Source organism: Somniosus microcephalus, chromosome 3, assembly GCF_052327205.1.
Source record: "Somniosus microcephalus isolate GS21.2 chromosome 3, FLI_Smic_1.0, whole genome shotgun sequence".
Classification (NCBI taxonomy): Eukaryota; Metazoa; Chordata; class Chondrichthyes; order Squaliformes; family Somniosidae; genus Somniosus; species Somniosus microcephalus.
The window spans coordinates 330714854-330737263 of NC_140989.1; the positions used below are offsets into that span (position 1 = coordinate 330714854).

At 44.6% G+C, this 22410-nt stretch overlaps 1 protein-coding gene across 1 annotated transcript in view; it reads left to right on the top strand.

Annotated features, from left to right (window-relative positions):
• Positions 1–22410, top strand: part of usp24 (ubiquitin specific peptidase 24) — a 221375-nt gene that overhangs the window by 33146 nt on the left and 165819 nt on the right. The window contains 6 exon segments of the mRNA XM_085983153.1: positions 14448–14613; positions 15805–15872; positions 16270–16348; positions 16351–16416; positions 20851–20914; positions 20916–20970. Of these exon segments, the coding sequence (XP_085839279.1) occupies positions 14448–14613; positions 15805–15872; positions 16270–16348; positions 16351–16416; positions 20851–20914; positions 20916–20970 (498 nt within the window).

The window sequence follows — 22410 nt, forward strand, 5'->3', positions numbered from 1 at the left end:
AGTGTTGCTTCGAATCTACCTGCAACTCTGCATTTCCCTTCGAGGATTCGCTCCAGGAGGGCGGTGGAAGAAAGTAGAGGCCAGAAACACGGGCGTCGACCACGAGCAACCGCCCAGTTGTCCGGCAGAGAGTGAACATCGCAGGGGAGGCTGTGGAGAGCCGGGCTTCATTCCCCAGCCACGACGATCAGCAATAGACTGACGACAGGTACAGCGCAGACCCTTCCCGGACAGTGGCGGCTGGAGCCGACCGACGGCAGAGAGAAAGCCGAGCAGCGTCGACGGGGTAAGACAGAGGGTGAAGCACACAGGGCGCAGCCGGGGGTTGAAAACCGAGGGGCGTCGAGGAAAAACAAAACTGGGAGAGAGAGAGGGTAAAGCAACAGCCGGGTTCAGGACCGAGCAGCGGAAACAGGAAAGGCGCACAAAAAAAAACCAGCGCTCGAGCCCTGGTTGTGCTCTGCGCGAAGTGTGTCCGCGGGGAGCAGGGAGAGCGCGGGAGACGCCATTTTTAGAAGCCGCAGCGGAGAAGGAGGCCGAGCGTGGGAAGGAAGGAAAGCGCGGGAGACGCCATTTTGTGCCAGCGGAGAAGAAGGGGAAGCACGGGAGATGCCATTTTTGACAGTTAAATCACACCCAGTGATGCCGAAGAGTGTCAGTATCTCTACGTTCAACAATGAAGTCAAAGATTGGGCGACATATGTGGAACGTATTGAGTGTACTGCAGGGCGAATGAAGTGCCAGATGCTAGGAAAGCACTGGTTTTGTTAAATTCCATGGGTGCAAAAACTTATGGGTTACTGCGAAACCTAATAACCCCAGAGAAGCCTGTGAACAAGAATCTCGAAAGCATAGTAGAAATCCTACAGGACCACTTAAACCCCACACCGCTGCTGATAGCAGAACGATTTAAGTTCCATAAAAGGAACCAACACAAAGACGAAAGCAATGCTGCATACCTAACGGAACTGCGCAAGCTATCGAAACACTGCCAGTTTGGAGCGGGACTAGCAGATACGTTAAGGGACAAGTTTGTGTGTGGGCTGCAAAGTGAAGGAACCCAGAAACGGCTTCTATCGGAAAAGGATCTTGCGCTGGACAAGGCTTTCAGTATGGCAGTGTCACACGAAGCAGCCGCAAGGGGCGTTGCAGAGATACAACGGAGACCGCAAGAATATGGCACCAATGAAATGTCCTATGGAACAGGGAAGTGCTATTGCTGCGGCAGAACAACACACGACCAGAAGGATTGTTGGTTCAAGGACCAAGTGTGCAGACAGTGTGGAAAAGCAGGACACATAGCAAGAGTCTGCAGGTCTGGGAAGAAAACCAACAGTAAGAAATCTCCACAGGAGAAGTACAAAAAGGTGCACCAGGTGATGGACAGTAGTTCAGACGAACAGAAAAGTGACAGACTCCAGAAGCAAGGAGCTGGGTTGTCTGAAACTACATAAGGTAACCAAAATGGAGGATCACCAGACTATCTGGGTTACACTCAAGATAGACGGAGTCCAAGTGAAAATGGAATTGGACACAGGATCAGCCCTAACAGTCATAAACCAAAGGGACTACAAGCGGCTATTTTCACATATACCCTTGAAAGCTACAGAAATTGTCTTGAAGACGTACACTGGGCACAAAGTCTACCCCAAAGGAAAAATAAGGGTGAAAGTGATATATAAAGGCCAGGAAATACCTAAAATGGATATATATGCATTGCTAGATGGAGGACCACCACTGCTAGGACGTGAATGGATCCGGAAGATACAATTAGATTGGCATTCCATACAGGCACTGAAGGTTGAGGCCAAAAAGGATGACGACGTCACACCTGGACGACTGTCAAAAATGCTAACTGATGCAAAAGAAGTGTTCCAGGAGGGACTCGGAACACTAAGGCATAACAGCAACAGTTAAAATAGAGGAAAATGCAAGCCCAAAGTTTCTTAGGCCAGACCAGTGCCTTTATGCGATCAGACCAGCCGTCGAAGCAGAGCTGGAAGGGTTGGAACGTTCAGGAGTACTATCCAAAGTAGACTGGAGCGAGTGGGCTACACCTATCGTTCCTGTAATGAAGAGGCCGTTGAGTAATACGCCTGGGGAACCAAAGAAGGTCCGCATCTGTGGGGATTTTAAGGTGACCGTGAACGCAGTCCTTCACACGGTACAATATCCGCTTCCACGAATTGAGGATATTTTCGCCTCGCTATCTGGAGGTAAACGCTTCACCAAAATTGATCTAGCCCAGGCGTACTTGCAAATGGAGGTAGAAGAAGCCTCGAAACAATACCTCACGATCAACACTCAAAGGTCTTTATCAATACAACCGGCTGGTGTTTGGGGTAGCATCGGCTCCGGCTATTTGGCAAAGGGCGATGGATCAAGTCCTGCAAGGGATTCCAGGGACCCAGTGTTATTTGGACGACATCCTGGTCACGGGCAAAAATGACAGTGATCACCTCGCCAACTTGGAGAAGGTGCTCACCAGATTAAAGGAATATGGGCTATGAGCTAATCGCCACAAGTGCGAGTTTTTCCAGAAGCAGATCTCGTATTGCGGCCACGTCATCGATGAAGAGGGGTTACATAAGTCCCCTGAAAAGATTGAGGCCGTAGTCCAGGCTCCAACACCGGAAAATGTGTCACAACTGAGGTTGTTCCTCGGGCTGGTAAACTACTACCATAAGTTCTTACCAAATTTGTCCACGGCATTACACCCACTGAACACCCTACTGCAAACAGGGGTACCATGGAAGTGGAATGACGAACGTAGACGAGCTTTCCAGAAGTGTAAAGAATTGATCACATCAAAAGAGGTGTTGGCCCATTTCAACCCAGCACTACCAATTCGTTTGGCATGTGATGCATCACCCTACGGTATTGGAGCGGTGCTGTCGCACAAATTCCCAGACGGGTTGGAGAGGCCAGTAGCCTTTGCGTCTCGGTCACTAACCTCAGCCGAGCGCAACTACGCCCAGATTGACAGGGAGGCCCTCAGCCTAGTATGGGGAGTAAAAAAATTCAACCACTATCTGCATGGGCAGAAGTTCACCTTGCTGACTGACCACCAACCACTTGTCTCCATCTTTAATCCTAAGAAGGGCGTGCCAGTGATGACGGCACAACGGTTACGAAGATGGTCCCTGTTTCTAGGGGCGAATCAATATGAAATAGAATATAAAGGCACGAAACAGCATGGGAACGCTGATGGGCTATCGCGCCTGCCACTGCCTACTGTGGAGGAAGCACCAGCAGTGGACCCTATCGAGATATTTTATTCGTCAATAATTGAACGATTGCCAGTAACGAACGCGGATATAGAGAAGGAGACCCGCAATGATGCGACGCTGTCTCGGGTATATGATTTGACGGTGAGGGGATGGCCAACACATGGCGACTCACTGTTGCCAGCATTCTCATCCAGAAGCGAACAGCTGTCAGTATGCCAGGGGACAGTGATGTGTGGATCCAGAGTGGTGATTCCACCTAAGTTAAGGGAGAGTGTGCTAAATGAGCTACATGAAGGTCATCTGGGGGGAGTGAAAATGAAAAGCCTTGCTAGGGCTTGTGTGGTGGCCGGGGATCGATCAACAAATTGAGGACCTAACCAAGAACTGCTCAGGATGCTCGAAGGTCCAAAATGCACCACCACATGCCCCTCTACACCCATGGGAGTGGCCCTCCTCTCCATGGTAACGGGTGCATATTGATTTTGCTGGTCCATTCATGGACTCCATGTTCTTAATAGCAGTGGATGCTCATTCGAAGTGGCCTGAGGTGATAAAAATGCCCTCAACCACTACAGAGAAAACGATTGCAGTCCTACGGACCATATTTGCCAGAAATGGCTTGCCAGAGCAGATTTGCTCTGATAATGGGCCACAGTTTGTGTCCGAAGAGTTTTGAAAATTCATGAGAAGGAATGGGGTGAGGCATTACACATCCGCCCCGTATCATCCAGCCACAAATGGATTGGCTGAGAGGTTCGTACAAACCTTTAAGCAGGCGATAAAGGCCATGTGCGACGATGAAATTCCACTACAGCATAAGGTGGACAATTTCTTAGCCTACCGAAACACGACACATGCAGTTACCAACCAGACCCCGGCCATGATGTTCTTTAACCGAAGGTTGCGATCTCGTCTGGACTTGCTTCGACCAAATGTGCTTAGAAATGTTGAGGATAAACAATTCCAGCACATCAATGAGAAGCCGACAAGGAGCTTCAATGTAGGACAACCAGTCTTGGCCCGTGACTACCGAACAGAGAAATGGCAACCCGGAAGGCTATGCACACGGCAGGGGCCATTAATGTACACGGTGGATGTCGGGGAGAACATTGTGAGACGCCACGTTGATCAGATCTTAGCGTCACAAGAACGAGTCAACCCCATGTCTTGCGTACCTGGGGATGAACCCGACATACCGGTAGCATCTACCTCCGGACCAGTAGCAGTGGAACCCGATGAACTAACCGATGAAAAGGGGCCAGAATCGCCTTCGCACCAAGAACAGGAACCTCAGGAAAGGCGCTATCCCGAAAGGATCAAGAAGCCGCCCCAAAGACTGAATCTATAAATGGACTATTGTTGTTTAATGTACATGTTAAAGTGTTAATTGTTATTTGAATATTATGGGTACTAATCTAAAAGGGGAGAAATTGTAGTGTATGTGCCTTTAAGTCAGAACTACTTTTACAGCTCCTGTATACTGTAGTACCGGCAGTGACCACACCTGTATATAAGCCTTGAGCATGCCTCTGCACCCCAGTCTTGAGACTACCCTACTCCAGTAAATACCTGTTGATTGTTAAGTTACAGCATCCGTGTGGTTATTGAAAAACATCATATTCTCAGTATCACGGATCTAACAAAAGGCTTTGCAAAATTTTAAATCAGTTTTGAAAATTTCTTAATTGTTCAAGGTTGCACATCAAATTTGAGTTGAAAGTGATAGAACGGATTCTTTTACCCTCAGTCTGGTTCAGTAATCACTGAGTCGAATGCAACTGGAGAATTCAAACGATTTATTATCCGTGGAGTCTTACTCTGGTATATCGGCACCGACTCCTGCAAGAGTCTGACGAATCCAACAGAGCAAGCAACTTTTCATACAGCGTGCTACATTATTATACCTGCATTGAGAAAGCATTAACACATCGTACATTCTGAGCCAATCCTGAGCTGTGCACGTATACATTTAATTTGATTTCCTGGCCTGGCAGTTCGAGCAGGAAAAGCCACATTTTACTGAATGGGTTACAGCTAAGTAAACATCACGGTAATGTGTTTGCGATCATGGTAATGTGTTTACGATCACCTATTGTCAGTATAATTTCTGCACGCCGCCCTACATTGTTCCTATCAGCAAGGTGTCGCCTTGTGGGCGCCAGCCATATTAGCAGCCAAAGATCATGTTAGCCTTTTTATTCTACTTCTTGCTGCCTTTACAGTTTCTCGTTCTTTTCCCTTGACCTTGGTATTCTCAAAAGTTTTGCAAAGAAATAAGTGGATGGTGGGGTTCTTAAATTCATAATGTTGCGACATCAAATCTCGATTTTTAAAAACTGAAAATTTTCATTTTGTGCTTTTGAGTCAGGTTGGATTGGGTTTGCTGGTGGAGCCAAGTAAAATGCTTGGAAAGCAGGGAGAACAAAAACTTAAGGGGTGTGACAAATTGTTAACTTCGGCTTTAAAGAAAAAAGTATACCATGCTTAAATGATACAGCACAGGAGGCCGCCATTCAGCCTATTGTGCCTGCGCCCACTCTTTGGAAGAGCTATCCAATTAGTTATCTGCCCTTTCCCCATAGCCCTGCAAATTTTTCCCCAAGTATTTATCAAATACCCTTTTGAAAGTTGTTATTGAATCTGCTTCTACCACCCTTTCAGGCAGTGTATTCCAGATCAGATCAACTCTGCGTGTACAGTAACTTCTTGCCTCTGACTCTTTTGCCAATTACCTTATATCTGTGACCTCTGGTTAATGATTCTTTTGGTACTCCTCCTTTATGATTTTGAACACCTCTTAAACAACGTAACCTTTAATTTTTTTTGGGTGCGCAGCCCATTCAAAATCCCGCGCATGCGCGTGCTTTTTCCTATTTAAAAGCTGCTCAGCTGGCTGCGCGAGAGCTGCGCAGCCGCACTGGAACATTGCTCTTAAATCTTTAAACCTTCTCTGCTCTAAGGAGAATAACCCCAGTTGCTTTTAATCTGCCCCTGTAACTGAAGTATCGCATCCTGAGTACCATTCGAGTAAATCTCATCTGCACCCTCTCTAAGGCCTTGACATCTTTCCTAAAGTGTGGTGCCCAGAATTGGACACACTATCCTGGTTTGCATTTTATTATAAATTTTGGACATTATAGGGTAATGTTTTCCTGGCTCTGTGGTTGAACCTTGTTTTACAGGAAAACAGAATTGAGAATCAGTCACAGTAGTCAGCATGCATGATTTGTGGCAATCCAGATTTTCCGTTGACTAAAATCAATCATTGGAAAATTGAGACCACTGCAAATTGGGTGCAGTGACCCCTCTACCATGCTTCTGTCAACATAGAAAACATAGAAGATAGGAGCAGGAGTAGGCCATTCGGCCCTTCGAGCCTGCTCCGCCATTCAATGAGATCATGGCTGATCATCCAAATTCAGTACCCTGTCCCTGCCTTCTCCCCATATCCCTTGATCCCTTTAGCCTTAAGAAATATATCCAACTCCTTCTTGAATATATTTAATGAATTGGCCTCCACTGCCTTCTGTGGTAGAGAATTCCACAGGTTCACCACTCTCTGGGTGTAGAAATTCCTCCTCATCTCTGTCCTAAATGGCTTACCCCTTATCCTTAGACTGTGACCCCTGGTTCTGGACTCCCCCGGCCATCAGAAACATCCTTCCTGCATCTAGTCTGTCCAGGCCTGACAGAATTTTATAAGTTTCGATGAGATCCCCTCTCAATCTTCTAAACTGCAGTGAGTATAAGCCCAATCGACACAATCTCTCCTCATACGTCATTCCTGCCATCCCAGGTATCAGCCTGGTGAATCTTCGCTGCACTCCTTCCATGGCAAGAACGTCCTTCCTCAGGTAAGGCGACCAAAACTGCACACAGTACTCAAGGTGCGGTCTCACCAAGGCCCTGTACAACTGGAGCAAGACATCCTTGTTCCTGTACTCGAACCCTCTTGCTACGAAGGCCAAAATACCATTTGCCTTCTTAACCGCCTGCTGCACCTGCATGCTTGCCTTCAGCGACTGGTGCACAAGAACACCCAGGTCTCTTTGCACTTCCCCTTCTCCCAATCTATTGCCATTCAAATAATAATCTGCCTTCCTGTTTTGCCACCAAAGTGGATAACCTCACATTTATCCACATTATAGTGCATTGGGCAGAAACATGGCAAATCACCCAATCTGTCCAAATCGTACTGGAGTTTCACGACATCCTCCTCACAGCTTACCCTCCCACCCAGCTTTGTGTCGTCTTCAAATTTGGAGATATTACATCCAATTCCCTCGTCCAGATCATTAATATATATTGTGAACAGCTGGGGTCCTAGGACCGATCCTTGCGGTACCCCACTAGTCACTGCCTGCCACTCGGAAAACGACCCGTTTATTCCAACTCTTTGCTTTCTGTCTGCCAACCAGTTCTCTATCCAAGTCAATACCTTGCCCCCAATCCCATGTGCCTTAATTTTGCACGCTAATCTCTTATGTGGGACCTTATCGAAAGCTTTCTGAAAGTCCAAATACACCACATCCACTGGTTCTCCCTTATCTATTTTACCAGTTACATCCTCAAAAAATTCCAGTAGATTAGTCAAGCATGATTTACCTTTTGTAAATCCATGTTGACTTTGTCCGATCCTGTCACTGCTTACCAAGTGCTCTGCTATTACATCTTTTATAATAGATTCTAGCATTTTCCCCACTACCGATGTCCGGCTTACCGATCTATAATTCCCTGCTTTTTCTCTACCACCTTTTTTGAATAGTGGGGTAACATTAGCTACCCTCCAATCCATGGGTACTGTTCCAGAGTCTATCGAGTTCTGGAAGATGACCAGTAATGCATCTACTATCTCTAGGGCCACTTCCTTATGTACCCTGGGATGTAGATTATCAGGCCCTGGGGATTTATTGGCCTTTAGTCCCATCAATTTTCCTAACACCATTTCCCTACAAATACTGACTTCTTTCAGTTCCACCCTTTCATCAGGCCCTATGTTCCCTGGCATCTCTGGGAGGTTATTTGTGTCCTCCTTTGTGAAGACAGAACCAAAGTATGAATTTAGTTGGTCTGCCATTTCTCTGTTTCCCATTATAAATTCCCCTGATTCTGACTGCAAGGGACCTACGCTTGACTTCACCAATCTTTTTCTCTTCACATATCTATAAAAGCTTTTACAGTCAGTTTTTATGTTCCTTGCTAGCTTACTCTCATACTCTATTTTCCCTTTCTTAATTAATCCCTTTGTCCTCCTTTGTTGAATCCTAAACTGCTCCCAATCCTCAGGATTATTGCTTTTTCTGGCCAATTTATATGTTGTCTCCTTGGATCTTATGCTATCCCTAATTTCCCTTGTTAGCCACGGTTGAGTCACCTTTTTTGTTTTATTTTTATGCCAAACTGGGATGAACAAATTCTGTAGCTCATCCATTCGGTCTTTGAATGTTTGCCATTGCCTATCTACCGTCAACCCTTTGAGTGCCATTCCCCAATCAATCCTACCCAACTCGCTCCTCAGACCATCGTAGTTTCCTTTATTTAAATTGAGGACCCTAGTCTCTGAGTCAACTACTTCATTCTCCATCTTAATGAAGAATTCGATCATATTATGATCGCTCAGACCCAAGGGGCCTCGTACAACAAGATTGCTAATTAATCCTTTGTCGTTACATAATACCCAGTCTAAGATGGCCTGATCTCTGGTTGGTTCCTCGACATATTGGTCCAGGAAACCATCCCGTAAACACTCCAGGAATTCCTCCTCCACAGTATTGTTACTAATTTGGTTGGCCCAATCTATATGTAGATTAAAGTCACCCATGATGACTGCTGTGCCCTTATTGCACGCTTCTTTAATTTCCCTTTTAATGCCATCCCCAACCTCCGCCTTACTGTTGGGAGGTCTATATACCACTCCCACTAATGTGTTTTTCCCCTTAGTATTTCTCAATTCTACCCATACAGATTCCACATCATCAGAGCTAATATCCTTCATTACAATTGTATTAATCCCTTCTTTAACCAGTAATGCTACCCCACCTCCCTTTCCTTTTTGCCTATCTTTCCTGAATATCGAATACCCCTGGATGTTGAGTTCCCAGTCTTGGCCATCCTTGAGCCACGTTTCCGTAATCCCAACCAAATCATATTCGTTTACCTCTATTTGCGCAGCCAATTCGTCCACCTTATTACAAATGCTCCTCGCATTAAGACACAAAGCCTTCAGGCTTGTTTTTTTAACGCACTTAGACCTATTAGAATTATTATTTACTGTGGCCACGTTTGATTTAAACCGTTGATTTCTCTGACTGCCACTTTTGTTTTTCTCCTTCCTATCTTTTGCTTTTATCCCTGTTTCCCTTTCCTCTGTCTCCCTGCTCAGGTTTCCAACCCCCTGCCATTTTAGTTTAAACCCCCCGAACAGTGCTAGCAAACCTCCCCGCAAGGATATTTGTCCCGCTCTGGTTCAGGTGCATCCCGTCCGACTTGTACAAGTCCCACCTTTCCCAGAAGTAGGCCCAGTGATCCAGGAAACTAAAGCCCTCCCTCCTGCACCAACTCTTTAGCCACGCATTCATCTGCTCTATCCTCCTATTCCTATACTCACTAGCACGTGGCACCGGGAGTAATCCAGAGAAGTGAGGCTCTACATTGGCTTTGGAGCCCTGAAAATTTTATCCTAATGAACAAGGCAGCTACATTGAGAAATTTGAATGTTTTTCCAAAGCATTATTAGCTTGAAGCTGAGAAGCACCATGTTGAGCTTCCATTAATAAGTTATAGGGATTCCCATTTCTGATTTCAGTACTATTTTGGTGTAAATGATTTGTATGGAAGAGGAGGAATGTTAAACTGAGTTGTCTCTGGTCCCTAAGGGGGGTGGGAGGAGGAAGCTGCATGACCAACGTTTTGACCACTCCATCTTCCTCCAATGCCTCTCCACCGTCGTCCAGCTGGATGTGACTGCACTCACCTGGTTCCACTCTTATCTATCTAATCATAGCCGGAGAAGCACCTGCAACAGCTTCTCTTCCCGCTCACGCATCGTTACCTCTGGTGTCCCCCAAGGATCTGTCGTTGGCCCCCTCCATCTACATGCTGCCCATCGGCGACATCATCCGAAAACAGAGTCACTTTCCACATGTACGCTGGCAGCACCCAGCTCTACCTCACCACCACTTCTTTCGACCCTTCCGCGGTCTCTAAATTGTCAGACTGCTTGTCCAACATCCAGTACTGGATGAGCAGAAATTTCCTCCAGCTAAATATTGGGAAGACCGAAGCCATTGTCTTCGGTCCCCGTCACAAACTCCGTTCCCTAGGCACCGCCTCCATCCCTCTCCCTAGTATCTGTCTGATGTTGAACCACTTTTCGCAACATTGGTGTCATATTTGGCCCTGAAATGAGCTTCCGACCACACATCTGCGCCATAACTAAGAACATCTATTTCCACCTCCGTAACATTGCCCGTCTCCGCCCTTGCTTCAGCTGATCTGCTGAAACCTTCATCCATCACTTTGTTACCTCTAGATTTGACTATTCCAATGCATTCCTGGCTGGCCTCCCATATTCTACCCTCCGTAAACTTGAGGTCATCCAAAACTCTGCTGCCCGTGTCCTAACTCGCACCAAGTCCCGTTCATCCATCACCCCTGCACTCGCTGTCCTCAGTTGGCTCCTGGTTAATCAATGTCTTTTATAAAAAAAAAAAAATTTTTTAAATCCCATGGCCTCGCCCCTTCCCTATCTCTAATCTTCTCCAGCGCCACAACTCCCCCTGAGATATCTGCACTCTTCTAATTCTGGCCTCGTGAGCATCCCTGATTTTAATCGTTCAACCATTGGTGGCTATGCCTTCAGCTGCCAAGGCTCTAAGCTCTGGAATTCCCTCCCTAAACCTCTCTGCCTCTCTTTTCTCTTTAAGGCACTCCTTAAAACCTACCTGTTTGACCCAGCTTTTGGTCATCTGCCCTAATTTCTCTTTGTGGCTCGGTGTCAAATCTTGTTTTAGAATACTCCTGTGAAGCGCCGTGGGACATTTTACCACATTAAAGGTGCTATATAAATACAAGTTGTACAGCAGATGTTCAAAATGTGGTTGGTGGGCCACACATGGCCCCTGAGCCTTGCCAGTCCAGCCTGCTCAGCCCTCTTTGCGCTTAAAATGATTCATTGTTTTTCTTGTCTAAATCAAAATCAAATCAAATCAACTTTTATTGTCATTGTTAGTGCACAAGTGCAGTACAACGAAATGTAGGCTTGCGGCTCCCGAGTGTACATTTGGATTAAGACATTTAAACATTCAACATACATTTGGTTGGAATACATTAACATAAACATAACCATAATAAAGTGCATTGGCAGATGTGCAGGCTTTAGAGTTTATTTGTGGAGTTCAGTAGGATGACAGCCCTGGGAAAGAAGCTGTTCCTAAATCTGGTCGTACGGGTGCGAATGCATCTGTAGCGTCTCCCAGATGGCAGGAGGGCGAACAGACTGTGGCTGGGGTGGGTAGGGTCTTTGATGATGGACCGTGACCTCCGTAGACAGCGTTTCTGGTATATGTGCTCTATGGTCGGTAGCCGGGCCAGGAGTTGTCGACCAGGAGTTTTGGAAAGGATGGTGCTTCATTGGCGGATAAATCCCACATCAGAACACCACAATCGGTCAGTATCAGCAAATCGAGAAATATTCAAATAAATGGAAGCGTGGAATTAAACTTTTTGTGGCTGTTGAGGATCAACCTGTGTGTCTGAGTGGAAAAGCTTGGACGCCCCGTTCTGCAGTGCCAGACTTATAAATGCAGTTTTCTTGCGGCTTCCTTGAGTTGAGATGTTGGGCTGTTTGCTTGCATATGGAGGTTGAACTTGCTGAAAAGGTTGAAGAGAATTTAATTCATGTGCAGAAATTCATATTACAGATAGCATTGGTCTTGTATGTGTGCTCTGTAATTGGTACTACAGCTCCTTTGCATCAGATCTTTGCAGACCAGCACTCTTGAATATTAAAGTTTGACATTTTGACTTTTAATCTAGTTCTTGTTGCTGCTAATTGCATTTGGAAGTTGAGTGACTAATGGATCTGATAGAGCAATCTTAGCTTAATTTACCTGGTTAATTTGAGTCTCCACAGTGCAGATTAGATACGGTCATGATTTACAGAGGTGACACTTAAAATAATGGCTACCTGAAAATTAAAACTACAATGGACTTTGGGAGCAATCCAAAAAACATGCTATTATTGAAACTGTAACAAGCATACCAAGTTTCAGCTCAGGCTTTCAGACAGAAGAGGCATGGCTGGAGACAGTAAAATAGGCCTTCAGCGTGATGCGCACGCATCAGCAATATTCAAATTTGATTCTGAAGCATTGGAACTTTGCTGCTTGTGTTTTTTGCACAGATTCTTCATAGTGATGAAATCGTGAAATGATGTACACTTAGAGCAGAAGCTATAATGGCCCAACATTTGTGATTGGAGGCAGGCGGATACCTCCAACCTGTTCATAAAAAAATTAAAAAAATCTATGCATTTACCTGGTGGCCCGGGAGATATGGAGGTTTGCGAGCCTGGGCCCCTCTGGGTACACGTGGGCAGAGGCCCACTTATCCCAGAGGCGCATGCGGTTCGTAAGCGCCCCTGGATCACGTGGGCTGGCCCAATCAATAAAAGAAGGGTATCCCCATTCATACTTCTGGGAGTTCTGTACGTATGGAACTCCCATAAGTGTGAATGGGATCACTTAAATTTTTTTAAAATTACATACTTAAAATTAATTAAAATGCCGTTTAATTAAATTTTAAATGAATGAATTAAATTTTTTGGAATTTTTGTTTTGTTTTAACGGGGCTAAAAATAAACTTAGCTTATTGGGCAGGGTTTTTAATGTGTAAATGAGTGATAAAATTTTATTTTTCTATTTGTAAAAAATCTTATGCTGGTTAAACCAGGTCTTATGCCTGTTTTTACCAGGTGTAAGAATTTCACAGGCATTCAGCAGGCAGAAGTTGGGCAAATAGCGCAGAGGCCCTTTTCCTGGGGATGCGGAGGATCAGTTAAGATTCCTGACATCGCAAGCTCTGGGTTTTATCGCATGCTCTTCGCATGCCTAAACCCGGAACTTGCGCTGTGCGTACACACCCCGTAGGGGTCACACAATACTGTACAGCCCAATATAAATTCTTGAACTTTAAGCATTTAACATACGTGATGTATTAAAGAGGCAGGCTCACTATTAATACATCAACCGTCACTCCACTCCTGCACCGTTTTTTCTTTCTGACCTTGTTGTTTTGTGTGTGTGCAAACATCATTCTCATTCTGTTTGGTGTTGCTGCTGCCTCATTTGATTTGGATTACATTCCTTGTAAGTGGGTGGGGAGAATTGCCTAACCAAAGTGGCTACTGAATCAAATCAATTAAATCAAATCAACTCAACTTTTATTGTTAGTGCACAAGTGCAGTACAACGAAATGTAGGCTTGCGGCTCCCAAGAGTGTACAATTTGGATTAGGACACGTAAACATTTCAACATACATTTGTACATATATATTAGCATAAATATGACCATAATAAAGTGCATCGGCAGATGTGCAGGCTTTAGTGTTTATTTGTGGAGTTCAGTAGGATGACAGCCCTGGGAAAGAAGCTGTTCCTAAATCTGGTCGTACGGGTGCGAACGCATCTGTAGCGTCTTCCAGATGGTAGGAGGGCGAACAGACTGTGGCTGGGGTGGGTAGGGTCTTTGATGATGGACCGTGCCCTCCGTAGGCAGCGTTTCTGATATATATGTTCTATGGTCGGTAGCCGGGTGCCGGTAATGCGTTGGGCAGTTTTGACTACCCGCTGCAGGTAGGCAATGGTGCTCCAGGTGGTCCCCTGTCGGGTGGCAGACTAATCAATTGTACATCGAGGTTCAAATGCAAAAAATGAGGAAGCCCCTAAGCATGATAGGTAATCTTAACACCTCTTTCCAACTATTCAGAATGCAAAAATAATCCTGAATGTGTGAGACTGCTATTGATATTTTTAGTAATTGTTTAGAATCAAACTAATGCTGATTTTGTTTTTTTTAACAGCAAATGATTATGTAGATAGCTTGGGGGCAGAGGAGAGCTGCCGTTATCTAGTTTTTCTGGTGCTGCACTGGGAAGAATGAAAAAGGAGATTCCTCTATAATGGTTAATTAGTGTTGATTCAGATTTTTTTTGTTGCAGAGAAGCAATGATGAGAATGGAAACTGCTCAGGGAGCATTGAATTTCCCACCACAAATCTGTATGAACTGGAAAGTCGAGTGTTTACTGATCACTGGTCCATCCCTTACAAACGCGAGGAGTCACTGGGCAAGTGCCTGATAGCATCCACGTGCCTAGCACGGCTTGGTAAGTACCACAAAGGATTCCAAGTTACAGCAGCATGTTGGCTTCCCTGAACAGGGAATTTTGATTTCTAACACAGACCAAATATTATGGAGAATGAGAAAAATTGAGGAAATGGGGGTGGGGGGGGGGGGGGCGGGAGGAGGAGGGAGAGAGCAGACATTTTTTGTTTGTGGCATCACCCAATGTACAGATAAACTTCGTTATAGAAAACTGATTGGATTGTGTGATCAAAAACAGTTATGTTAGGAGAATCTCCCCCATGCACCCCAGGGGCAGACTCTGGCTATTTGCAGAGATTGGGGGGGCAGTGGGTGGTGTGTGCGGGGAGGAGTATTGTTTTTGATGTTGGGAGTGCCTTGGGACATTTTCCTACAGTAAAGATGCTATATTAATTACAAAGTCAAGTATCCCATATGCTTTCTTAACCACCTTATCAACTTGCCCTTCCACTTTCCCATATGGCTTAGCCACTTGTTGAGTTATTCTTTATTTTATATGGGAGTGAAATACCTTGGGCCAGAGGAATATTTACAAGTAGTTCATTTAGTTGTGGCACTAAGAGTACCCTTCCCACAAAACAATAAAGGGTGGAATCACCGAGGTTATTTGTGTATTTACAGGAAACTTTCTGTTATCCGGCACGGGCGGGACCGACGTGGTGCCGGTTCATCAACAATTCCGGATAACCGAACGCTATAGTAAAAGATACGGAGCTCAGCGCTCCGTATAAAGCAACAAACCCAACAGCTTCAGAACAATCGGCACAAGTTGCAAGCGTCTCTGTAGCTTAGCAACAGCTGCAGCTACACCCTTGCACAGCAACAAATGGAGTAAGAAAAGTAATAAAAGTTACCTGAACCTACTCCTGAATTTTGCCGGTTAACCGACATTTCTGGTTATTTAGGGGCCGGTTAATCGAAAGTTTCCTGTAACTGATTATAGAATGGCAGAGGTCTAGGAGCAGGCCAGTTACCCGGTGATGGAAATATGGCATGGTGGGAAACTAGTTATATTTAGTATCTGAGATTCTGTCCTTCACTTTTCCTGAAATGGAACATGGGTTAGCTTTTAAAGCAGTCGGGTAGGCGAGAAATCCCGATATTTGTTCCTGTTGCAGCGACCATTTCTGTAGCTATCAGAGATTTTTGTGTTCTCCACCTCTTTTTTGACTTCTGTGTCTGATCACTACAGGTCTTGCTGATGCTGATGAAAATTGCAAACGATTTACAGACCGATGTATGCCAGAAGCTTTTAAAAAGGTAGAAGAAGCAACTTAGACATTCACAGATAATTGGTATAAAGTAAAATTAAACCTGCATTCTAACTATACTTCGTAAGTCTGTTTTATATCTTCCAAATACTTTGTTGGGGTGTTTTCAGGGTGAGAGGGAAAGCTGGCCTGGAGGTATAATGTATTTGTATGCTCAGAGTCTAGGATATGTCACTTTCAATGATATAAAACCAGAGAAAATTGTGATCAACTACATGAAAGTCTTAAACTTAATCAGTAAATCATTATTTCAGCTGTTGAAATTGGATTATAGATTCCTTAATTTATTACTTGACTTGTCAACCAACATTTTATTGCACTCAAACATCTAAACATCCAGGGAATGTAAATACATTAGTTGCTGATTCATTGTTTTTTTTCTACAGTTATTAATATCAAATGCTGTCCATAAATGGGGCACTGAAATCCATGAAGGAATCTACAACATGGTGATGCTTTTAGTGGATCTGTTGCAGAGCGAGTCAAACAGGACCCAATTCCCATCGGCTTTATGGGAGTGCTCACCATGGTATGTAGACAACTGTAGCATCTACAAACATTATGGGCCTTGATTTTCTGCTAGTGTGCTGGTTTTTTGTGTGAATCGGCCAAACCAGTACAAAAGTTTGAGGAATTTTTCGAGCGCAAATTACATCCAACGCAAGTCAGTTTCCGCGATCTTTTGTGCTAGTTTAAAAGAACATTGCGCTGGAAGTTCAAGACTAGCCATGCCCCTGATCGAATTGATCATCATTGCGAGTTTTTGCTAATTGTGCCTGTTTTAAAACCATTTGAGGCTCTTAAAATTAGTGTTTTTAGGCGCAAGGACAGTTAATAGGTACGTTTAAAAGCTTTTAAGTATTTAATTTACTAAGAAACTGACCACTGTGCACCAATGTAACTAGTAAATGGTTCTGTATAGTTTTTTAAAAGTCATTTTCAGTTATTTAAAATTGGGTTCCTCACAGGTGGTGGACCATATACTCAGATTAAAAAATGCTTATTTTTTGTGATGAACCCATTTTCAGCTGTATTAATAAAACTGCACCAGGTTATCACTTAAATATATCAAGGAATATTTTTTATGTAAACTTTTTTAAATAAAAAATTACGTTCTAAAACCCTGCCCGATTGCACTGGTTCATGGAAGATTTTACGTTCAGCAATATGCAAATGAGTTTGAGCAGAAACTTAAACCATAACGTCACTTCGGAAAACTAGCGCAATTTGCGCCCGAATTGTCGATTGCGCCCAAAGCAGAAACTCTTGGCCCCGATGTATTGTGTTATGACCTAGTTCTGGGAACTGGCATGTTCCCAGAATGGAATTTGGTGCCTAGTATCTACTGAATGAAGCTTAAAAAACACAGATTTTATGTGGCCTATTGCCTGTAAATTATAGCCCAGCAGCATTAGTAATTGCTGGCAAGAACTGGATTGCTCTTCATTTAGACCTGAATTTTACTGAGGATAAAACATAATAAAAGTACTTTTAGGTCATCAGAACATTTAGTCAATTAGAAATATTCATCAATTGAGTTTATAGAATCATAGAATGGTTACAGCACAGAAGGAGGCCATTCAGCCCATCGAACCCATGCTGGCTCTCTGCAAGAGCACTTCAGCTAATCCCACTCCCCCTGCCCTTTCCCCGCAGCCCTGCAAATTTTTTCCCTCAGGTACTTATCCAATTCCCTTTTGAAAGCCATGATTGAGTCTGCCTCTACCACCCTTTCAGGCAGTGCATTCTAGATCATAACCACTCACTGTGTAAGAATGTTTTTCCTAATGTCGCCTTTGGTTCTTTTGCCAATCACCTTAAATCTGTGTCCTCTGGTTCTCAACCCTTCCGTCAATCAGAACAGTTTCTCTCTATCTACTCTGTCCAGACCCCTCATGATTTTGAATACCTCTGCCAAATCTCTTCTCAACCTTCTCTGCTCTAAGGAGAACAACCCACCAGCTTCTCCAGTCTATACACGTAACTGAAGTCCCTCATCCTGGAATCATTCTCTTACATCTTTTCTGCACCCTCTCTAAGGCCTTCACATCCTTCCTAAAGTGCGGTGCCCAGTTTTGGACACCGCTCCAGTTGAGGCCCGAACCAGTGTTTTATACAGGTTCATCATAACTTCCTTGCTTTTGTACTCTATGCCTCTATTCATGAAGCTCAGGATCCTGTGTGCCTTTTTAGCCGCTTTCTCAACCTACGCTGCCACATCAACGATTTGTGCACATATGCCCCCAGGTCTCTTTTCATGCACCCACTTTAGGATCGTACCCTTCAGTTTATATTGCCTCTCGTCGTTCTTCCTACCAAAATGTAACACTTCGCACTTTTCTGCATTAAATTTCATTTGCCACGTGTCCGCCCATTCCACCAGCATGTCTGTCTTGAAGCCTATCACGATCCTCCTCGCTGTTCACTATACTTCCAAATTTGTGTCATCTGCAATTTTGAATTGTGCCCTGTATTCCCAAGTCCAAGTCATTAATATATATCAAGAAAAGCAGTAGACCTAGTACTGACCCCTGGGGAACACCACTGTATACCTTTCTCCAGTCCGAAAAAACAACCATTGACAACTATTCTCTCTTTCCTATCACTTAGCCAATTTTGTATCCTGCTGCCACTGTCCCTTTTATTCCATGGGCTTCAACTTTGCTGGAAAGCCTATTATATGGCACTTTATCAAATGCCTTTTGGAAGTCTATATGCACTACTTCAACTGCATTGCCCTCATCAACCCTCTGTTACTTCATCAAAAAACTTGATCAAGTTAGTTAAACATGATTTGCCTTTAACAAATCCGTGCTGACTTTCCTTAATTAATCCACACTTGCCCAAGTGACTTAACTTTGTCCTGATTATCGTTTCTAAAAGCTTCCCCACTACCGAGGTTAAATTGACTGGCCTGTAGTTGCTGGGTTTATCCTTGCACTATTTTTTGAACAAGTGTGTAACATTTGCAATTCTCCAGTCCTCTGGCACCACCCCCGTATCTAAGGAGGATTGAAGATTATGGCCAGTACCTTGTGATTTCCTCCTTAACCTCCCTCAGCATCCTAGGATGTATCCCATCCTGTCCTGGTGACTTATCAACTTTAAGTACAGCCAGCCTTTCTAGTACCTCCTTTATCAATTTTTATCTCATCTAGTATCTCCACTACCACCTCTTTCACGATGACTTTGGCAGCATCTTCCTTGGTAAAGACAGATGCAGAGTACTCATTTAGTACCTCAGTCATGTCCCCTGCCTCCATGCGTAGGTCTCCTTTTTGGTCCCTAACTTGCCCCACCCCTCTTCTTACTACCTGTTTATTTATTTATATGCCTGTAGAAGACTTTTGGACTCCCTTTTTATGTTAACTGCCAATCTATTCTCATACTCTTTTCCCCAATTATTTTCTTTTTTACTTCTCTGAACTTTCTATATTCAGCCGGATTCTCACTTGTATTCTCAACCTGACATCTGTCACACGTGTTCTTTTTCTGCTTCATCTTACTCTCTATCTCTTTCGTCATCCAGGGAGCTCTGGCTTTAGTTGCCCTCCCTTTCCCCCTCGTGGGAATGTACCTCGACTATACCTGAACCATCTCCCCTTTAAAGGCAGCCCATTGTTCGATACAGTTTTGCCTGTCAATCTTTGATTCCAATTTACCCGGGCCAGGTCCGTTCTCAACCCACTGAAATTTGCCGCCTTCCAATTAAGTATTTTTTACTCTAGATTGTTCCCTGTCCTTTTCCATAGCTAACCTAAACCTTACGATAGTATGATCACTGTTCCCTAAATGATCCCCTGCTGACACTTGCTCCACTTGACCCACCTCATTCCCCAGAACCAGATCCAGCAATGCCACCTTCCTCATTGGGCTGGAAACACACTGATCAAGAAAGTTCTCCTGAACACACTTCAGAAATTCTTCCCCTCTCTGCCCTTTACACTATTACTATCCTAGTCTATATTAGGATAATTGAAGTCCCCCATATTTCTACACTCTAGTTTTTGCACCTCTCTGTAATTTCCCTGAAAATTTGCTCCTACTTAATCTTTCCACAAGTTGGTGGCCTATAGAATACACCTGGTAGTGTAATGGCACCTCTATTATTTCTTAACTCTAACCAAATAGATTCTGTCCTTGACCCCTTCAGACATCCTCCCTCTCCAGCACTAACATTCTCCCTTACCAATACTTGCCCCCCGCCCCCCCTTTCCCCCCCCCCCCCCCCCCCCCCCCCCCAACCTCCTTTCTTCCTACCTTATATCCAGGAATATTTAAAACCCAAGCCTGCTCTTTTTTGAGCCAGGTGTCCGTTATCGCCATGATATCATATTCCCATGTGGCTATTTGCGCCTGCAGCTCACCAACCTTATTTACCACGTTTTGTGCGTTTGCACACATGCACTGTAAACCTGTATTAGACCACCTTGTATTCTTTGTCTGACCCCCACCTATACCTTCCTATTTCTTACTCTAATGCTATGTCTTTCCCATCCTTTGTGCACTTTATTATCTTTCTAGGAGGAGTACATTGAAGGCTTTCTCTTTCCTCCTTTATTGACAGTTCTCTTAAAGTTCAGCCATCAACAGAATGTGATATCTAATTGCTATCTAAAATTTTGAGGCTCTAAATTATGGTATGTCTTTCTGGTGTCATTACAGGGACAGTGCACAACACAAACTTGGTGTTTCATTATGTAGAAGGAAAATCTGAGATAGGTTACAACCCTCACAGACATACCACTTTTCAGTCAGATGAAAAAGAATATAAGCGAGAGCCTATGCAAAAAAAATTGCACCAGGCTCGTGGTGCTAAAAAGAAGGAAGTAAATAGAGGATTTCAGGGAATTTATTTTCAAAATCACTAATGTTTTTACATTTTGCCCCTTTAAAATGGTGCGTTGCATTTTTAGGCTGCTCTTGTGCATATTTCACACATATTAAACCATTGTTTGGATTTCCAGGCTTTCAATCAGGGAACGAGTACCATTTCAAGAACCGAATGAAAGTGTGCCAGAGGAATTGGCAGATGTTTTGGAGATGGCAAAATGTATGCCATCTCACCACCAGCCAATTTACAGAAGGTAGGTTGGACAGTGTTGAGGCTGAGGAGTTAAATGTATGTGTACACTCAGACATGAGCCCCAACTTGCGACCGTATGGTACAAAATGGAATGCCACTCAAAAGGAATATAGAGGGAAATAAAAAAAGTGTGTGTGTATATATATCTCTCTCTATCTATACATCTATCTATATCTTCTCTCTCTATCTAACTATATATATAAAGCGGCTCTTCTGTCTGTCCCGATGTCTGTCTGTCTGTCCGTTCTCTATACGTTTGAAAGTTAGAGCGTACCGACGCGCGCGTCGCCTCAAAAGAAAGCTTGCGATTCCGGACCGGTCATAGGCATATTTACGTTTTTGGCCGGACAAAAATCCTGCCGCGGTATCCCAAAAACGTTCAGCGTTCCGCTCATTAGCATCTCATTAGCGACCGTGTGACGTCGAGGTCCACCAATCGGACGGCGGGTTCCTTCCGACAGTTGAGTGCCGAGTGACTCGACGATTGACCAATCCTACGCTTCTGTGACCTGACCGGTCGACCAATCGGTGCGTGTGTGGGCGGGCCTTATCCTTCTGAACCGAGGTGAGTGGCAGCCATCTTAATTTTTCACAATTTTCCCCCCACACTTTGTGTGTTAGGGAACGAAGGTAAATAATTTTAATGATGCGTTAGGGAATTAAATAACATTTAATAGGGGGGGGGAGAGAGCCTCGGGGAAATCGCGGGGGGGGGGGGGGAGACTCGGGAAATCGCGGGAGGGGGTGGGGTGGTGGGGGAGGGAGGGAGACGGGAGTGGAGGGAGGGGTGGGACAGGGAGAGGACATGACAGGGAGAGGGGGGACACACGGGCAGGGAGACCAAGCGCCCCAAAATTGCCCTCGCAACGCGGGGCTCCCCAGCTAGTATATATATAAATCGGTACTTCTGTCTGTCTGTCATTCTGTCTGTCATCGCGTGTGCGTCTGTCGGGTATGCGCTCGAAAGTTACAGGGCGTACCTACGCGCGCGTTACCTCCAAAGAAAGCTTACGCTTCCGAGACGGTTTAAGCGTATTTACGCTTCGGCTGGGCTAAAATCGCGCCCGCGGTATCCGAAAAACCTTAACATTCCGCTCATTAGCATCTCATTATCCGCTCATTAGCGACAGAGTGACCTCGAGCTCGACCAATCGTACGCCGGGTTGCTGGCGTGTGCCGCCGGGCCTTATCGTTCTGAACCGAGGTGAGTTGCCGCCATCTTGATTCCAAACTTTTCCTTTTTCCCGCTTTCTGCGTCTTTAAAAAAAAAACGTTGCTTTTAAAACACATTGTTTTAAAAAAAAAATGATTTAGAAAGTAATTAACTTATCTAATCGCATTTAATTTTCCTACCTTTCCCCGTTTTTCCAGGTAGGCCTAGAAGCCTCGGCGTCTCCTCTGCACCCACGCCCGAGCTAGCACCTCCCGGCCCCACTCGAAG